We start from the raw sequence: 20,181 nt of genomic DNA, 5'->3' as shown, positions 1-20,181 counted from the left end.
GCTCCTATTCTTGACATTTTTAAAATAGAAACAATATTCAAAATATGTAACAACTGCTATGGCATAGGCACAAAGAAATCAGACTATGCAACAGCCATAGAGCTTGATTAAGGTAAAGACTCCTATTCTGCCAGAGATTAACATGTGGATGGTGGGGATATGCAGGAGATCCTATTCCTATAATTTTTTATTCCATATTTACAGAATAAAACTGAATTAAGAGCAGGTAGTAGTTCACCAAATTTACACTATATTTAAGCTTAGTAGAATAGTGATTCTTAGCTTTGGTTGTGTTTCAAAAATCACCTGTCAAGGTTTAAAAAATATGATGCCTAGACCCCATATTAGATCTACTGAATCAAAATCTCTTTAGATAGAGCACAGGTAGTTGTGATTGGGAAAAATATTACAACTGATTGTAATATATACTTTATCATAAGGCAAATGTAATAAAGATAGATCTCCTTTCATTTGAAAATAAAAACAAAAATATAGCATAAAGACATGGCAGACAAGACTTCTGTTTCCTACTATGACAGAGTAACTGGTATTGGACGTGCCCTCCTACCATACACAAATAAAAAAATGGAAAATATATATGAAACAACTATATTCAGAAATCGGACTACATGTAGTACAGGACAATGATCCTTGAGAGAAGAGAAACAATGAAATGAGTCCTAAAACCACCATGGCTTTCTTCCTGGAAGCAATTTCCAGAACTTGCCCTGGAAGAGGAAATACAGCACAATAGGTTGGTTTTATTGAGTTGTTGTGAACAAAAACGCATTTAGAGGGGCAAGGTGACTTAAATTTACTGGGTAGAGTACCAAAGAAGAAGGGGCTGAGCAAAGTAAAAGCTCCAGAAATCTGAGTAGGAGTCCTTTGGGGGGTTTGGCTTTATACTAAACAGGTGTAAGACAAAACTTAATTTGGCTTCATAGAGAACAATTATGAGGGATTGATAACTTAATTAGAGGTCCAGTACACAAAATTTGTATACACGGAGGGGGGTTGTCCCTCAGCCCAGACTGTACCTTCTCCAATCTGGGACCCCTCGAGGTATGTCCGACTGCCTGTTTATGCCCGATCCCACCAGGCAGTCGGACATCCCTCTCATAATCCAGGACTGCTGGCTCCCAACCACTGGCCTGCCTGCCTGCCTGATTGCCCCTAACCGCTTCTGCCTGCCAGCCTGATCACCCCCAACCACTCCCCTGCCAGCCTGATCAATGCCTAACTGCTCCCCTGCCAGCCTGATTGCCCCCAACTGCCCTCCCCTGCCAGCCTGATTGCCCCCCACTGCCCTCCCCTGCAGGCCCGGTCACCTCCAACTGCCCTCCCCTGCAGGCCCGGTCACCCCTAACTTCCTTCCTGCTGGCCCAGTCACCCCTAACTGCCATCCCCTGCTGACCTGGTCACCCCCAACTGCCCTTCCCTGCTGGCCTGGTAGCCCCTAACTGCCCTACCCTGCTGACCCGATCACTCCTAACTTCGTTCCCTTGCCAACTTGGTCGCCCCTAACTACCCTCTCCTGCAGGCCTGATTGCCCCCACTGCCCTCCCTTGCAGGCCTGGTCCCTCCCAACTGCCCTCCCCTGCTGGCCTGATAGCCCACAACTGGCCTCCCCTGCTGGCCATCTTGTAGCGGCCATCTTGTGTCCACATGGGGGCGGCCATCTTTGACCACATGAGGGCAGCCATCTTGTGTGTTGGAGTTATGGTCAATTTGCATATTACCTCTTAACTATATAGGATAATTCCTACATCACATTCAGGGTTGGGAGATATTCAGGTTCCAACCAGCCAGAGCGGAGGGAACTCAGTAAAAACCTGGATTATTCAATGGAGACTCTAAAAAGTCATGTCATAGTAGGAGAGGTGAACTAACATTAGTGAAAAAGCCTCCCCAGGATCCCCGTAACAAAGCATAAGAACAAGCCTTGGAAGGGTTAAGCTAATCCACCAGTAACTTGACTGTCAAAAGAAACTTTAACACACTATAATGGAGACAACAAAATCCAGACACTTCATAATGTAGTATTCTTGAAGTCCAGCATCCAGCCAAAAATTACTTACTATTTGAAAAGGGCAGAAAATGTAACCCATAATTGGGAGAAAAACTGGGCATTAGAAACAAACCCAGAAATCACAGAAATGTGGTAGTTTTAGCAAACAAGGACTCTAAGACAGCTATTGTAAACATATTTAAAGAAAAATATAAAAACAATGAGGCTAGATATTAAAGATATAAAAAAAGAACCAAATGAAATTTCTAAAAATTAAAAAATATAATGCCAAAAATGAAAAATTCATTGAATGGGAGTAATGGCAGCTTAGACAATGTAGAAGAAAAGATCTGTGAATTAGGAGACATAACAACAAAAACAACCCAAACTGAAATACTAGAAGAAAAATAAAGAGAGCTTCAGTGAGCTGTGGGAAAATATCAGGCAGAGTAACCAAGTGTGTTTAAAAGCCAAAACAGTGCAATTGGGGGGAGGGAGTGGCAATTATTTGAAGAAAAAATGGCCAAAATTTTGCAAGTTTGATGAAAACTATAAACCCACAGATCCAAGAAGCTCAATGAATCTTAGGTAAAATAAAAGCAAAGAAAATCACACCAAAACTCATTAAAATTGAACTGATAAAAACCAATGATAAAGAGAAAATCTTAAAAGCAGCCAGGAAAAAAAGACACATTACTTACAGGGGAACAAAGATAAGAATGATCGCTGATTTCTCGTCAGAAACAATGCAAGCCAGAAGACAATGGAACGACATCTTTAATAGGCTGAAAGAAAAAAACTGTCAACCTAGAATTTTATACCCAGTGAAAATATCCTTCAAAATTGAGTATGAAATAAAGAATATTTGAAGACAAATACTAGAGAATTTATTGCCAGCTGAACTCCACTACAAGAAATGTTAAAGAAAGGTCTTGAGGCTGAAGGAAACCTAGGACTTACACAAAGGCAAAAAGAGTTCTAAAACTTTGTAAATATAATGAGTAAAAGACTTTCTAATCATATTAACATATTTTTAAAAGATGATTTATTGTTTAAAACAAAAATAATAGCCATGTATTATAAGACCAATAATATATAGAGAAAGAAGTAAAATATTTAATAACAAGAACAGAAACGATGAGGGGGGAAAATGAAAATGTACAGGGTTCTAACATTATATGTTAGCTAGTATAATATTCTTTTAAGGGAGACTGTGAAATTAAAGGTATATATTATAAACATTAAAGCAATTTTTAAAAGGATGTATACCTAGTAATTCAATACAGAGATAAAATGAAATACTAAAAATAACCCAAAAGAAGGCAAGATATTAAAAAGAAAAGAAACATAGAATAGATGGGACAAGTAGAAAACAAGTACAAGATGCCAGGCTTAAGCCCAACTATATCTGTAGTTACATTAAATGTAAATGTCCTAAACAATAATTATATTACATGTTAGTGGTCTAAAAAGCAGAGATTGTCAAATAGATTTTAACTTTTTCAAAAAGCATGACTCAAATATTTGCTGCCTATGAGAAACATTTGAAATATAAAGATAGATATATTAAGAGTAAAGAGATAGAAAAATCTGTACCATTAGCATAGCATTAGCAAATGCTCATCATAAGAAAACTGGAGTGTCTATATAAATATCAGACAAGTAGACTCCAGGACAAAGAATATTACCAGTAATAAAGAGGAATATACAATGATGATAGGGTCAATTCATCAAGATGACATAATAATCATAAATATCTGTACATCTAATGATAGAGTTTTAAATTATATGAAGCAAAACTGACACAAATAAGTCCGTAATTCATGTTATAAATTTCACCAATCTCCTCTTAGTAATTCATAAAATAAGCAGACTGAAAATCAGTAAAAACAGAAAGCTTAAACAACATTCTCAACAAGTTAACCTAATTAATAATGATAGAATTCTCCACTCAACCACCGCAGAATATACATTATTTTCAGGGGCACATGCAAAGTTTACTGGCCCATAAAATAGGCCTTAAAAATGTATATGTAGCAATACATAGAGTATCATTCCTGACCACAATGAAATTAAACTGGAAATAACAAAAACATATCTGGAAAATCACTGAACGTTTATATTTTTGAAAAAACACACATCTCAATAATCCATAAATCAAAGAAGAAACCACAAGGAATATTAGAAAATATTCTGTACTAAAATACAATAAAATCACAGCATATCAAATCTGTGGGACGCAAGTAAAGCAATGTTTAAGGGGAAATTATAGCTTTAAATTATTTCATTAGAAAATACAAAAGATTCCAAATAAATTATTTATGTTTCTACCATAACAAAATAGAAAAAAATAAACTCAGTGTTATCAGAAAAAAAGAAAATAAAGATAAAGGCGCCGAAACCGGTTTGGCTCAGTGGATAGAGCGTCGGCTTGCGGACTGAAAGGTCCCAGGTTTGATTCCGGTCAAGGGCATGTACCTGGGTTGCGGGCATATCCCCAGTAGGAGATGTGCAGGAGGCAGCTGATCGATGTTTCTCTTTCATCGATGTTTCTAACTCTCTATCTCTCTCCCTTCCTCTCTGTAAAAAATTAATAAAATATTAAAAAAAAAAAGATAAAGGCATAAATCAATGAAATTGAAAATGGAAAAACCAATAGAGAAAATCATAAAACCAAACATTGGTTCTTTGGCAAGTTCAATAAAATTGATAATTCCTCTATCAAGCCTAATAAATGAAAATATAGAGAAGAAACAAATTACCAATATCAGAAATGAAAATTAGGACATCACTGCAGAGCCTACAGCTATGCTAATAAATTTGATAAGTTAGATGAAAATGATCACATTCCTCAAAAATCACAGATTACAAAATTATAAACTCTGGCTCAATAAGAAAGAAAATTTAAATGCCCCATAACTATTAAATTGAATTCAACAATGTAAAATCTTCCCACAAAGAAAACCTCAGATCCAGATGGATTTACCCATAAATTCTATTAACTATTTAAGAGAATAAATACAAATCATACATAAACTCTTTCCAAAAATAGAAGAGGAGGAAATACTTCCAAACTCATTTTATGAGATCAGGATTACTCTGTAAACAAAACCAGACGAAACCATCACAGTAAAAGAAAACTAGATCAATATCCCTCATAAATATAGAATCAAGAACACAACAAAAAATTGGCAAATTAAGTCTGGCAATATAATACAGCTGAAAATGTAGAATTTATCTCAGGAATGTAAAGTTGGTTTAACAATGCAAATCAAATCAATGTAATTTACCATATTAACAGAATGGAAATCATATGATCATTTCAAAATATATTTGAACAAAGTAGGAGAAAATGCATTTGACCAAAACTTATATTCATTCATGACAAAAACTCTCAGCAAACTAAGATTAGACAGGGACTTCCTCAATCTGGTTTTAGATAAAAGCATCTGTGAAAACCTACGACTACCATTATATTTAATGGTGAAAGCCTTAATGCTTCCTCCCCACAGACTAGGGGGTTTGGGGGAAGATATTCACTCTCAGCACTTCTATTCAACACTGAACTGGAGACATGAGCCAGTGTAATGAGAAAAAGAAAGAGAGGAAGGAAAGGGAAAAGGAGGGAAGGGAGGGAGGGAGAAAGGGAAAGTAGCAGATAGGCATATAAATTAGAAAGAAAGAAGAAATGTTTTTATTATTTTTATTTTCAAGAGAGCAAAATCTTATATACAGGAAACTTCAAGAAACTTACAAATAAGCTACAAAACTAACAAGTAAGTTTAGCAAGGTTTCAGGGTAAAAAAATCAATATACAAAAATCAATTAAATTTCTTTATATTGTCAATGAACAATTGGAAAATAAATTTTAAAATAATGACACATCAAAAAATATCAAATATCTAGGAATTAATTTTAAAAAATAAATGAAAGAATGCTATACTGAAAACTACAGAAGGAAATTTTTAAAGACCTAAATAATGCATCATGTTCATGGATTAGAGAACTAATATTTTGCAATGTCAATTCTTTCCAAATGGAATTATAGATTTAATATAACCCAGATCAAAATCCCAGAAGGATTATTTTTTGCAGAAATTAAAGCTGATACTAAAATATATATGGAAATGCAAAAGACCTAAAATAGCCAAGATGATCTAAGAAGAACAAAATCAGAGACTTGCACTATCTGATTTTAAGACTAAAAGGCCAAAGTATTTAAGACAGTTTGCATTGGGATACAGATCAATAAAACAGAATAGAGTCCAGAAATATACCCACACATATATGATCAAAAGTACAATACAATTCAAAGGAGAAAGTCTAATCTTTTCAACAAAGGATGTTACAACAATCTATAAGGAAACAAATAAACCATACTCACCATGCACAAGAATTAAATTTAAACAGATCATAGACCTACATGTATAAGCTAAACTAGAAAGCTTCTGGAAGAAGACATTGGAAACTATCTTCACAACCTTGGATAAGACAAAGATTTCTTAGGCATGAAAGGCACTAACAATAAAAAAATTACATTTTAGTTTTACAAACAACTCATGCTCCTCAAAAGGCAGTGTTAGTAAAAGTAAAAAAGCAATCCCAGACTGGAAGAAAATATTTGAGATATATATATATATCTGACAAATGACTCAGACCACAGTACATTAAAAAATGTATAACAATAATAAAAAAGACAAACAACCCAATTAATGACTATGCAAAAGTATTCATCAAAAACTTCATAAAATATCTGAATGACCAATCCTAGCTAATAAAAGAGTAATATGCAAATTGACCATAACTCCAACACACAAGATGGCCGCCCCCATGTGCTCAAAGATGGCTGCCACAAGATGGCCAGCAGGGGAGGGCAGTTGTGGGCAATCAGGCCTGCAGGGGAGGGCAGTTGTGAGGGACCAGGCCTCAAAGGGAGGGCAGTTGGGCGTAATCAGGCCGGCAGGGGACCAGTTAGGCGTCGATCAGGCTGGCAGGGGAGTGGTTGGGGGATGATCAGGCTGGCAGGTAGAAGCGGTTAGGGGCAATCAGGCTGGCAGGCAAGCGAGTGGTTGGGAACCAGCAGTCCCAGAATGTGAGAGAGGATGCCCAGATTGGAGAAGGTGCAGGCTGGGCTGAGGGACACCACCACCACCACCCTGCATGAATTTCATGCACCGGGCCTCTAGTAAGCATATAAAAAGGTATTCAACATCAGTCATCAAAGAAATACAAATTAAAACCACAATGAGATACACACCCATGAGAATGGTTAAAAATCAAAACACTGACAGCTGTTGAGTATTAGCAAGGATGTATAGCAACTGAAACTCTCATATACTGTTGAATGAAATGTAAAACGGCATATACACTTTACAAAGCTGTTTAAAATTCTTTTATAAATTATATGACCCAGCAATTCCTCTCCTAGGTACATATCCAAGAGAAATAAATGTATATGCCTACAAGACTTATGTAAGATGTTCACAGTAGTTTCATGTAAATTGGCCAAAAACTTGAAACAGCTAAATGTACATCAACAGCAAGGTTGAGCCCTAGCCGCTGTGGCTCGGTGGATGGAGCGTCGGCCTGTGGACTGAAAGGTCCCGGGTTCGAATCCGGTCAAGGGCATGTACCTTGGTTGCAGGCACATCCCTAGCAGGGGGTGTGCAGGAGGCAGCTGATCGATGTTTCTCTCTCATCTGTGTTTCTAACTCTCTATTCCTCTCCCTTCCTCTCTGTAAAAAATCAATAAAATATATTTTAAAAAAAAACAGCAAGGTTGAAAAACAAACTGTGGTATATACATACCATAGAATACTTACTTAGCAATAAAAAAAACCCTACTAATATCATCAACAATATAGATTAATCTCAGTAACATTATGCTAAATGAATGAAGTAAGACACAAAACAATAAATCCCTGAATCATATGAATATAAAGCCCCCTTATCTGCAGGGGATATATTCCAAGACCCCCAGTAGATGCCTGAAACCTCAAAGAGTACCAAACCCTACATATACTATTTTTTTTCTATACATACAAACTTATGATAAAGGTTAATTTATGAATTAGGTAAAGCAAAAAATTAACAAACCTATATAATAAAAGGCTAATATACAAATCAACTGAACAGCAGAATGATTGGTCGCTATGATGTGCACTAACCACCAGGGGCCAGACGGTCAACATAGGAGCTGCCCCCTGGTGGTCAGTGCACTTTCACATGGGGGCGTGCCACTCAGCCAGAAGCTGGGCTCACAGCTGGCGAGAGCAGCAGCGGTGGCGGGAATCTCTCCTGCCTCCACGGAAGCGCTAAGGATGTCCAATTGTCAGCTTAGACCCGCTCCCAGTGGGCCTAAACCAGGGGTGGGCAAACTTTTTGACTTGAGGGCCACATGGGTTCTTAAACTGGACCGGAGGGCCGGAACAAAAGCATGGATGGAGTGTTTGTGTGAACTAATATAAATTCAAAGTAAACATCATTACATAAAAGGGTACGGTCTTTTTTTTTTAATAGTTTTACTCATTTCAAACGGACCGGATCCGGCCCACAGGCCGTAGTTTGCCCACGGATGGCCTAAACCATCAGTCAGATATCCCCCAAGGGCTCCCGGACTGTGAGAGGACAGAGACCAGGCTGAGCGACTGACGCCCCCCCCCTCCCCTAACATGAGTGCACAAATTTTGTGCACTGGGCCTCTAGTAACTAATAATACAATAAGACAATTATAACAATCCTATATAATAAAAGGGTAATATGCAAATCAACCGAATGAACGACCAGTCACTATGACTCATACTGACCACCAGGAGGCAGACGCTCAACACAGGAGCTTCCCCCGGGGGTCAGTGCGCTCCCACAGGGGGAGTGCCACTCCACCACAGCCAGGCTGATGGCTGATGAGCGCAGCAGCAGTGGCAGGAGCCTCTCCTGCCTCCCCCTCAGTGCTAAAGATGTCTGACTGACAGTTTAGGGAGCGGGCCTCAGGGAGTGGGCCTAAGCCATCAGTCAGACATCCCCTGAGGGCTCCCAGACTGCTAAAGGGCACAGGCCAGGCTGAGGGACCCTCTCCTCACCCCTCCACCCCAAGTGCACAAATGTTGTGCACCGAGCCTCTAGTGCAGTCGTGGGCAAACTACAGCCCGCGAGCCGGATCCGGCCCATTTGAAATGAATAAAACTATTGAAAAAAAAGACCGTACCCTTTTATGTAATGATGTTTACTTTGAATTTATATTAGTTCACACAAACACTCCATCCATGCTTTTGTTCCAGCCCTCCGGTCCAGTTTAAGAACCCATTGGGGCCCTCGAGTCAAAAAGTTTGCCCACCCCTGCTCTAGTGTACTCTAATAAAAGTTATGTAAATGTGGCATTATGAAGTAAAGTAAGGGTTACTTGAACACAAGCGTTGTGATAGCACTACAGTTGATGTGATAATGCAGGTGGCTACTAAGTGACATGTGCATGTAGTGTATACAGTGTGGATATGCTAAACAAAGGAATGATTCACATCCTGGGTGGGATGGAGCAGGAAGCACAAGATTTCATCACACTACTCAGAATGGCACACAATTTAAAACCTACAAATTGTTTATTTCTGAAATTTTCCCATTTAATATTTTCAGACTATGGTTGCCTAAAGGTATTTAAAACCCTGGAAGGTGAAATGGCATAAAGGGGGAATTACTGTATATGAATTATATAGAAACAGTAGTGACTGCTTCAGGTTGGAAGGGAGGGCATTAATTGGAAATGGGTATGCTATTAATTTCCAGGGTGATGGAAACATTCTATTGTCTTTATCTGGGTAATAATTAAATGAGCATTATACACTTGTCAAAATGGATTTGGCCATGTATTTGATACTTGTGTGTCTTACTATATATAAAATATGCCTTAACAAAGTACTGTTATCACTAACAAAAGAGAGATTATCCTTGACAATTTTCTAAAACTGATGAGACATTAAATCAAGAAGTCCTATGAAACCCCAAGAAGACAAATAAAAAATATCATAACTAAATATATATTAGTAAAGCAGCTGAAAAATAAAAACAATGGATAAATCACCCAGACAGAAAATCAATAAGAAAACAGAAAGCCCTGGCTAGTGTGGCTCAGTTAGTTGGGCATTCTCCTGTGCACCAAAAGGTTGCTGGTTCAATTCCGGTAGGGAGCATGCAGGAGGCAGCTGACAGATGCTCTGCTCTCACATCGATGTTTCCCTTTCTCTCTACCTCTCCCTTCCTCTCTCACTAAACATAAATAAAAGATTAAAAATAAATAAATAAATAAGGAAACAGAATTTGAACACTATAGATTAGTGATTTTCAACCGGTGTGCTGCAAAAATATTTAAAACATGCAACATCTGATCATTTACTCAGGGGCACTGACCTCTTTTTCCTTAGATTGTTAAATAAAAAAGTGACACAGCCAATACAAGAATAGACATCTAGTGTTAATGAATCAAAATTACACCTATTTTTGGTCACACTAGCAAAAAATATAATATGTTTTATGGCTGCAGAATTTTAGTAATTAGTTTCTGTGTGCCATGAGATGAAAAAGGTTGAAAACTGCTGCTATAGATCAAATGGGCCTAACAGACATGTATAAAACATTCTAACTAACGACAGTAGAGTACATATTCTTCTCATGTACACATGGAACATTTTCTAAGATACATCATAACATTAAGCCACAAAACAAGTCTTAGCAAATTCAAGAAGACTGAAATCATACCAAGTATCTTCTCTGACCACAACAGCATGAAACTAAAAATCAGTAATAAGAGAAAAGCTGAAAAATTCACGAACATGTAGAAATTATGTTAAACATTCTCATAAACAACCAATGGATCAAAGAAGAAAAAAAAGGAAATAAAAGTTTCTTGAAACAAACAAATATGGAAACATACCAGAAATTATAAGGTTCAGCAAAAGCAGTCCTTAGAGGGATGTTCATGGCAATAAATGGTTATATTAAGAAGCAAGAAAAATCCCAAATAAACAACTTATCTCTACGCCTTAAGAAACTAGAAGAATAAACTGAGCTCAAAGTTGGCAGAAGAAAGGAATAACAAAGATTAGAGCAGAAATAAATAAAATCAAGAACAGAAAATAATAGAAAATATAACCAAACTAATGGTTCATTGAAAAGATAAACAAAATTGGCAAACCATTAGCTAGACTAACCAAGGCAAAAAATAGAAAAGACCCAAATCAACAAATTTACAAATAAAAATAGGGACATTACAACTGATACCACAGAAATACAAAGGCTTGTAAGAGACTACTATGAACAACCATATGCCAACAAACTAGACATCCTAGAAAAAGTGGAAAAATTCTTAGAAACATACAACTTACCAAGACTGAATCAGGAAGAAATAGAAATTCTGAATAGATTAATTACTAGTAAGGAGATTAAATCCAAAATTAAAAATCTCCCAACGAAGAAAAGCCCAGGAGCAGAATACTCCACTGGTGGATTTTACCAAACATTTTTTTAAAATATATTTTATTGATTTTCTACAGAGAAGAAGGGAGAGGGATAGAGAGTTAGAAACATCGATGAGAGAGATCGATCAGCTGCCTCCTGCACGCCCCCCACTTGGGATGTGCCGCAACCAAGGTACATGCCCTTGACCGGAATAGAACCTGGGCCCCTTCAGTCCGCAGGCCGACGCTCTATCCACTGAGCCAAACCGGTTCGGCTACCAAACATTTTTTAAGAATTAACACCAATCTTCTCAAACCCTTCCAAAACACTGGAGGAGGGAACACTCCCAAATTTATGGTAGAAGGCCAGCATTATCCTGATATTGAAACCAAAATAGGACACTACTAGAAAAGAAAACTACAGGTCAATATATTCAGGGGACGAATATAGATGCAAAAAAAACTCAATCAAACACTGGTAAACTAAACTCAGCAGCACATTAAATGGATCATTCACAATGATTAGTGGGATTTACTCCTAAGTTGCAAGGACTAAGTCAGTCAACGTGATACATCACATTAATAGAATAAAAGAAAGGAATCATTGATTATTTCCGTAGACACAGGAAAAGGTTTTGACAAAATTCAACAGCCATTTAAAATGCTTACTAAACTAGGCTTGGAAGAAACATATCTCAATATAATAAAGACTATATATGGCAAGGCCACAGCTAACCTCATGCATAATGGTGAAAGGTTGAGAGCTTTTTCTCTGAGACCAGAAATAAGATAAAGATGCTCTTTCTCACCACTTGTACTCAGCATAACACTGAAGTCTTAGCTAGAACAATCAAGCAAAATAAAGAAATAAAAGGTATCAGAATCAGAAAACTGTGGTACATTCATTTGGTAGAATATATAGCAATAAAAATAAACAAAGCACAGTTATGCTCAACCATGGACAATCTACACACACACACACACACACACAAATAAATAATGTATGGTTCCATTTATTAAAAATTCAAATTAGGTGCAAGTCATTTTGGGAGTTGGAAGTCAGATTAGTAGTGATTTACCTTTGGGATAGCAGAAGGAGGTAATCGTGGCGGTAAACATGGCCTCTAGTTTTTATCATAAAATTTTGTGGCTATATAATTTTTATTGTTAAGAATATTTAAATACTAAATACTAATGATACCCTTTACTGCATCCTTCACTGCAGCAGGCATTGCAAAAAAATTTCTAGTGCTCCAGCTAAAGTTTCACTAAGGAACTAAATTGAGAGAAGTGACATCACACTGTTAGACTGAAAAAATATGTGCTCAATGAAGATAATCTAGGTTCAAATTCAAGCAGTGTTTCCTTATTATTTGTGTGGATTTAGCAATGTTAGTTAAACTGTGCCGCACTCCTTGTCTGTAACATTGAAATAAGAGAACCTGCCTCTCAAGATTTTTGTGAAAATTAATTGAGAAAATGTCTGTAAAACCTAATCTGGTCTTGGTCCATAACTTTTGTTCAATTAAGAGAATGATAAAATATTAAATGAGATAATAAGCAGCTAGAACAATGTCTGACAAGCAGACAATACTGGATAAATAGTAATATACAGACCAGAATGGTTAATTTTTTCCATGATCTCTTGTTTTCTGCATAGAATGCCATGATCCCCTAGAATGGGAGTTTAGAGAGCTGCTTTCCCAGGACCTTGGACAGTGCCTGGCAGGTAGCAGGCAAGTAATGATACTGTCGAAAAAGTGGAAGTGTGTGGAGGTGTGATGACAAGGTTGGACTGAAGAATGAATGCCTGTACACAGAGACTCCTGTTCAGATAGGCAAGAGAAGAAGAAAGAGCCCTCTTATCCTAGTTGGCAGAGGCTGAGCTATTCTGGGGAGACAGGTTTGTCTGGCTCTTCCAAGAGGGTGTGGTCACCGGGGAAACAGAAGCATCTGTCAGCTTCCCCAGGGGTTCTGGGATGCTCCGAACAGGCCAATCTTATCGTATGGTTTCTCCATTTAAAACCTGATGTAGTTTCCCTTGGCCATTAGGATGAAATCCAATCCCCTTCAAAGGCCCTGCCAGGCTCTCTGCTTACCCCCAGCTACTTTCCTCCTGTCCCTTCACTGTCTGGCTGCATAGCGAGTTTTCCAGTAACTAAAATACGATCATGCTATCTTTGGCCTCCAAGTCAGAACCCATGAGGTTCCTTCTGCCTCAATCTCACTTTTTATCTATTAATGACTCACTCCCATTATGATGTCTAGCGTGTGCGTCTCGTTCAGGTATCAGCTTACATATCACTCACTAAACAACCTTTCTTGACAACCCAACCTTCCTCAAACTTGCCCACTCTCAGGGGGAAGTCAGAGGTGCCTCCTGTGTGTTCCCACAGCTCTCTGTACAGTTGACCCTTGAACAACCCAGCTTTAAATTGTAGGCAATTAATAGTGGGTCCACTTACACACAGATTTTTTTTTAATAAATACTGTAAATGTATTTTTTCTCCCTTATGATTTTCTTAACATTTTCTTTTCTGTAGTTTAAGAATACAGTATATAATACATATAACATACAAATATGTGTTAAATGACTGTAATATGTAAGGTTTCCTATTAACAGTAGGCTATTAATAGTTAAGTTTTAGGGGAGTCAAAAGTTATGCATAGATTTTCAACTGTGCAGGGGTGGGGAGGTTGGCACCCCTAACTCCTGTGTTGTTCAATGGCCAACTGTATTTGCTCTACCTTAGTACTTACCACACTATAAGGTAGTTTCCTGGCCTTTCCCTCACAAATGGAATGTACACACCAAGATATTAGTGATTTTAGTATGGTTTTCATCATATTATCAATGCCTAGAATAATGCCCAGCTAGTAGTAAATTCCCTATTAAGTATTTGATGAATAAATGAATGAGTTTTCATGTCTAGATTGTATTAAGTTCCATAAATTCTGGTTTTGTGTCAGAAAATACAGGGCCTGGCACATTAGAGTTACTCTTTAAATATTTAACAAATAAATAAATTTAATTTAATACTGGTTACCCATTCATACATCCTGTAAATGCTTATTTCAGAGATCTACTGAGAAGAGTTGGTATCAAATACTTCAGTCATTTTACCTTTTATTTTATTAATGATTCCAACTACTTTTTCTTTTATATTCAAATTAGCCAGTTAGCAATACTTCAATATTCTCTACTATAGATGATATAAAACACCAATAATATCAATTTTCATTCTTTTAAAAATTACTATCTACCTTCATTGATTTAATTAAAAGTATTGTTACCACTACAGCCAATACTTTTTGTTCTAAGTTTAGAATAAGCCCAGCAAGAACCATCAAACAGGTATTAATAACTAACAATTGGCTTTCATCAGGAACATAAGGAACAGAATTAAATTAAATCCCCTTTGAACCACCTCAAATGGCCTTAGGAAAGATAAGAGGTGCCAAGAAAATGGGTTCTACAACATCAGTACACAAGAACCTGAATAAAAGCTAACTTTGCAAAAAACATCCACCTCTGCCATTTTCAGAAAGCTATGTCCACAATTAAGTGGAGGGAGAAGGTAGTCAAGGGCATCTGAAACTCTATTAGCCATAGTTGCTTCTCTGATTTTATATTATACTAGAGGCCCGGTGCATGAAATTCGTGTGTGTGGGGGGTGGGGGGTTGTCCCTGAGACCAGGCCACACCCTCTCACAATCCAGGACCCCTCGGGGGATGTCCAACTGCCAATTTAGAACTGATTCCTGTGGAATCGGGCCTAAACTGGCAGTTGGACATTCCTCTCACAATCCGGGACCGCTGGCTCCTAACCACTGGCCTGCCTGCCTGCTTGATTGCCCCTAACTACTCGCCTGCCTGCCTGATTGCCCCTAACCACTCTACCTGCCTCCCTGAGCACCCCTAACTGCTTGCCTGCCTGCCTGATCACCCCTAACGTCTCTGCCTCGGCCCCCGCCACTGCAGCTTCGTCCAGAATGACATCCGAAAGGGTGTCTGGAAGGTTGTTCAGCTGTCCGCTGTAATTAGCATATTATGCTTTTATTATTATAGATAAACATAATCCACAACATAGGACCTGGGTTCGTTTGTTTTGTTTTGTTTTTTATAAATATACTGGTATGTCTTTATATTTAAATTTGATGTTTACTTCTCAGTTATTAATGACACCAATATTCAGCAATTGTTGACTCTTCCTGTCCAACTAGGCTATCAAGGTCATTTAATTGGTACTTAGTGTATGAACTGGTAATGTTGAACATGCTCCAAATCTTCTCATCAGAACAGAATTAGCCACCTGGAGTTTTGCTACATGGTGAGCAAATGTGCAGCTCACGTCTTTGCAGTGATTAACATCAGTAGTAGTTAAGACCACAGAGTACATGTGGCAAATGAGACTGAGATTTGCACTATGGTGTCATGAAATTAACTTTAATTAATTTATTTTATACCACCTCATTTCAGAGAGGATTTATGACAATGTCTAAAGGTACATGAATATAATCCAGCAAGATAAAAAAAATATATAAGTAGGTGAGGTAAATGTGGCATAGGAGAAATAAAGACGGGGCATCACAGGGCTATTCTTACCTGTGTACTGCAAGCCCCTATATTCACTTATTGCCCCAGGAGGTTTTAAATTGGGCCAGTAATGGAACAGCATTTGCACAGCTGGCGGTTTCACTTGTGAAGGGCCATATGCAATTACGTACAAAAGATCCTGAAGGAAACAGGAAGAATATTTTGACTTAGTAAAATCAAATAAAAATAAAGGTAGCTCAGTACCAAAGCAGTAAACATTTTTTTAAATATATTTTATTGATTTTTTTACAGAGAGGAGGGGAGAGGGATAGAGAGTTGGAAACATTGATGAGAGAGAAACATTGATCAGCTGCCTCTCGCACGCTCCCTACTGGGGATGTGCCCACAACCAAGGTACATGCCCTTGACTAGAATCGAACCTGGGACCCTTGAGTTCGCAGGCCAATGCTCTATCCACTGAGCCAAAGTGGTTAGGGCGCAGTAAACATTTTAATAGAGGGGTTGAGATGGTTAATTCCCCTGGAATTTCATCAATCAGTTTAGATCATATTAAAACATTATTTTTATTATTTACTTATTGGTCCTATAAATAACCCCCCCAGGCAGAGTTCATATGTACATTATCTTTTAACAAATTCTCTACTCAGAATGATATTAAAGATAGATTTTAGAACAACAAAGGCCAGTTTGCTAAACAGTACATTTCTAAAATATAACACATTTTGCAACAATTCACGTCTATTTGAAAGCAAACAGGTTCTTAAGCAACTTTTCAAATTAAATAAAATTGTCATATAATATAGTAATTGCTAAATTCTAAAAATAAGAGATATCCAATGACTTTTTCTGTCAAGCTACTTGTTCAAGATCATTCTTTCTCTAAATGCTAATTAACCAATAAGGAAAGAATTATAGGGTCTGACATATCAATATAACAAAACATCAATAAATTTTACCTACAAATACTTTTAACATGCAAACAATTTTTACTACATTATATAAATTAAGTTTGTGGCTATGAGTTAAATGAGGCCCAAAACTTACTTTCCAGACTTCATGTTTATATTTCATGAGGCATTCCAATAACTGACAATGATACACTGTAAGGAAGAAAATGTAATTTGAACATTAAATATAAGTACCAGATAAAACATCCTTTGAGATTTAATAAACTATACTAGTAAGACTTTCACTCTAATCACTAAATTCGAAACTACTTATTTCCATATATTCATACTTTTCAAAAAATCATATAAGCCCTTGACTTTATCAAGTTTTATTCCAAGATCCGTGAAAGTATATTTCATTCATCTTATCAACAAAGGAAATATTAAGAAAATTCCCTAGTTATCATACCTTTACAACACAAACATATCAATGTAATAAAGAACTGCATAGGGGGAAAATAGCAGAATAGGATCATAACAAAAGGCCATATTGACTGAGAATTCATTAAGCCAGGTATTGTGCTAAGAGCTGTACTTGTATTCTCTCATAACCACCATGTTGCAGCTAATAAACTGAGACTTAGTTTCCTACCTTGCCCAAGTTAGGACAGCGAGTCACGGAATGATGGATTAGAACAGGAATCTTATCATTTGATTTCCAATTCCATCTCCTGAGGAATGCTTAAAAGCTACACAGCAGCAAGCTTCTTTGATTCACCTATGCTTACTTAGGGAAGAAAGAGGCTGTTGCCCTAGTTAGATAGCTGTTTTTTACCTTCCCTAATCCATCTTCCAACCCTATTATTTCCCCTCCTAGAAGACCCGTCTTACTATATCAATTAAAATTGTATCCATCTTTTAAGACCCATACTTTAAGTGGCATGAAACCTTTCCTAGTCCTTTTAATCCATAAAGTTCTTGATTTCTGATGAATTAATACTATCTACAGTATTTATTTTTGTATGTTTCACATACTACTTTATATTATAAATTAATGATTTATGTGAATATGCCTAATCTTCCCAACTAGATATAATCTCCATGAAGCCAGCACCACATCTTACATTTCTGATGGTTTTCCCAATGCCTAAATGCACAAAACTGTGTACAGAGGATTTACTCAACAGAACTTGTTAGTTGAATAAAGACTACAAGGACCAAGCTGCCTCTTGCTGTCTCCCCCAAGGAAAATTCAAACAATAGGATGATGACCTACCACTTGGTCCCAGAGTGCCTCCTGGTGGATGTCACCTCACTTCTTAACCGTTTCCCACATTGAAAGACTGGGTTGGGGTTCCAAATGTACTGCTTACTATAGAATTAATTTTTGGCTATAAACATTCCCCCATGAATGGATGAAGATACAGAATTAGAAATAACAGAAATAATTCTATATCAGTGATGGCACATCTATGACATGCATGTCAGAGGTGACATGCGAACTCATTTTTTTGGTTGATTTTTCTTTGTTAAATGGCATTTAAATATATAAAATAAATATCAAAAATATAAGTCTTTGTTGTACTATGGTTGCAAATATCAAAAAATTTCTATATGTGACACGGCACCAGAGTTAAGTTAGGGTTTTTCAAAATGCTGACGCGGCGAGCTCAAAAGGTTCGCCATCACTGTTCTATATGATAAAGATACAGACTTAGAAATAATAGAAGTAATTCTATATGTTCACGGTGGTTTCCCTGTGAAACATTCAACTCCAAGAAGATGGCAGATTGTAACAATCCCATTGCTGTTTACTGAGCATTTACATGTGACCATTACTATGCTAAGTAAGCACTTTACATATGCTTTAATTCATTAAATCCTCACAGTGGCATTTTAAGGCACTGCAGGAGGAATTACTCCCATTTTATAGGAATTTTATGAGGAAACTTAGTCTTAAGGTGGTTAAAAATGGTGTTCAAGGTTAAGCTAACTGGCAATTTGCAGGTGAGCTCAGATGTGAACCCACATACATCTAACTCCAAAGCACATGATTTTACCCACATTGCTTTAATGCCTTCCAATTTAGAAATTAGGGCCAAAGCCTCATGAAGACTTCAATTAACTAGATCCCAAATGGAGGATTTTTTCCAGAACACAATCCTATCTACTAAAGAGGAAATATGCTAATTAGCCATCATGCCCTCACAAGATAGTGGCGCCCCCAGCCAATAGAGGGAATATGCTAATTGACTGCCACGCCCTCACAAGATGGCGGCACCCACATCCACAAGATGGCGGTGCCCAGTCCTCTACGCCCCGCCTCATCCAGCCGGAGTCCCCCAGTGCCCTCAGCCCCTCCTCACCCAGTCCCCACAGCATGCAGCCTCATCCAGCCTTAGTCCCCCAGTCCTTTCAGCCCCACAGGGTAAGGCAGTTGGGGGCAATCGGGCTGACAGGGGAGGGCAGTTGGGGGTGATCGGGCTGGCAGGGGAGCAATTAGGTGTCAATCAGGCTGGCAGGGGAGCAGTTAGGGGGCTAATAGGCTGGCAGGCTGAGTGGTTAGGGGCAATCAGGGGCCGTGGTCATTCTGGTCCCTGGTCGTTCTGGTTGTTCTGCCATTTTGGTCGCTGGGCTTTTATTATATAGGATGTAGTTAATTTACTATGTAATTAAGTAGAAGGTTGAAAACTGCTATCAAATTGATTCACTTTCCAAATAAACATCAAATAAAAATAAAAATTGTTATATCTTAGCATGTGTCTCCAACATCAGCCCCTTTTTAGGTCAGTTTCCCAAAGTTCATCTGCAATTATACAGATGAACAGAAATCAAACAGAGTAAATCATATGAGACCTGCCCAACATTACTAGTAATCAAATAAATACAAATCACAACAAGATATTATTTCCATCTGTCCAACTCTATACAAATTTTATAATACTCAATGACACGTTACATATACTTTCATATATAATTAGTGAGACTACTGAAATTTTTTCAAGTCCTTTAACCAATTAATCCCTCTTTTATAAATGTATTCTAAGGAAATAATCAGAAATGTACTAAAAGATTTATGTTCTAGGATACTTGTGTGACATTAGAGTAGCAAATTCACAAATGATTTTCTTTAATTATTAGAATTTCAGGTGATTTTTATATTTCTAAGTCAACTATTCATGTATATTTATATTTAATCAATTTCTAGACAATGTTCTAAAATTGTGTCCTCAAACATTCTTGCAAGATTGCTACTAATAGCAACAATATATTTTATTGAAA

General features: G+C 37.4%; 1 protein-coding gene across 1 annotated transcript in view; it reads right to left on the bottom strand.

Moving 5' to 3' along the window:
• Nucleotides 1-20,181, bottom strand: part of UNC79 (unc-79 homolog (C. elegans)) — a 218,862-nt gene that overhangs the window by 137,067 nt on the left and 61,614 nt on the right. The window contains exons 7-8 of the mRNA XM_015566456.1: nucleotides 17,057-17,112; nucleotides 16,061-16,190 (exon numbers count right to left, since the gene is read on the bottom strand). Coding sequence (XP_015421942.1) covers nucleotides 16,061-16,190; nucleotides 17,057-17,112 — 186 coding nt within the window. The remainder of the gene's footprint in view (nucleotides 1-16,060; nucleotides 16,191-17,056; nucleotides 17,113-20,181) is intronic.

This window comes from Myotis davidii, unplaced genomic scaffold (assembly GCF_000327345.1).
Source record: "Myotis davidii unplaced genomic scaffold, ASM32734v1 scaffold1703, whole genome shotgun sequence".
NCBI classification, from domain to species: Eukaryota; Metazoa; Chordata; class Mammalia; order Chiroptera; family Vespertilionidae; genus Myotis; species Myotis davidii.
Note: the sequence above shows the minus strand (reverse complement) of the source record. Positions and strands in the feature narration are given on the sequence as shown.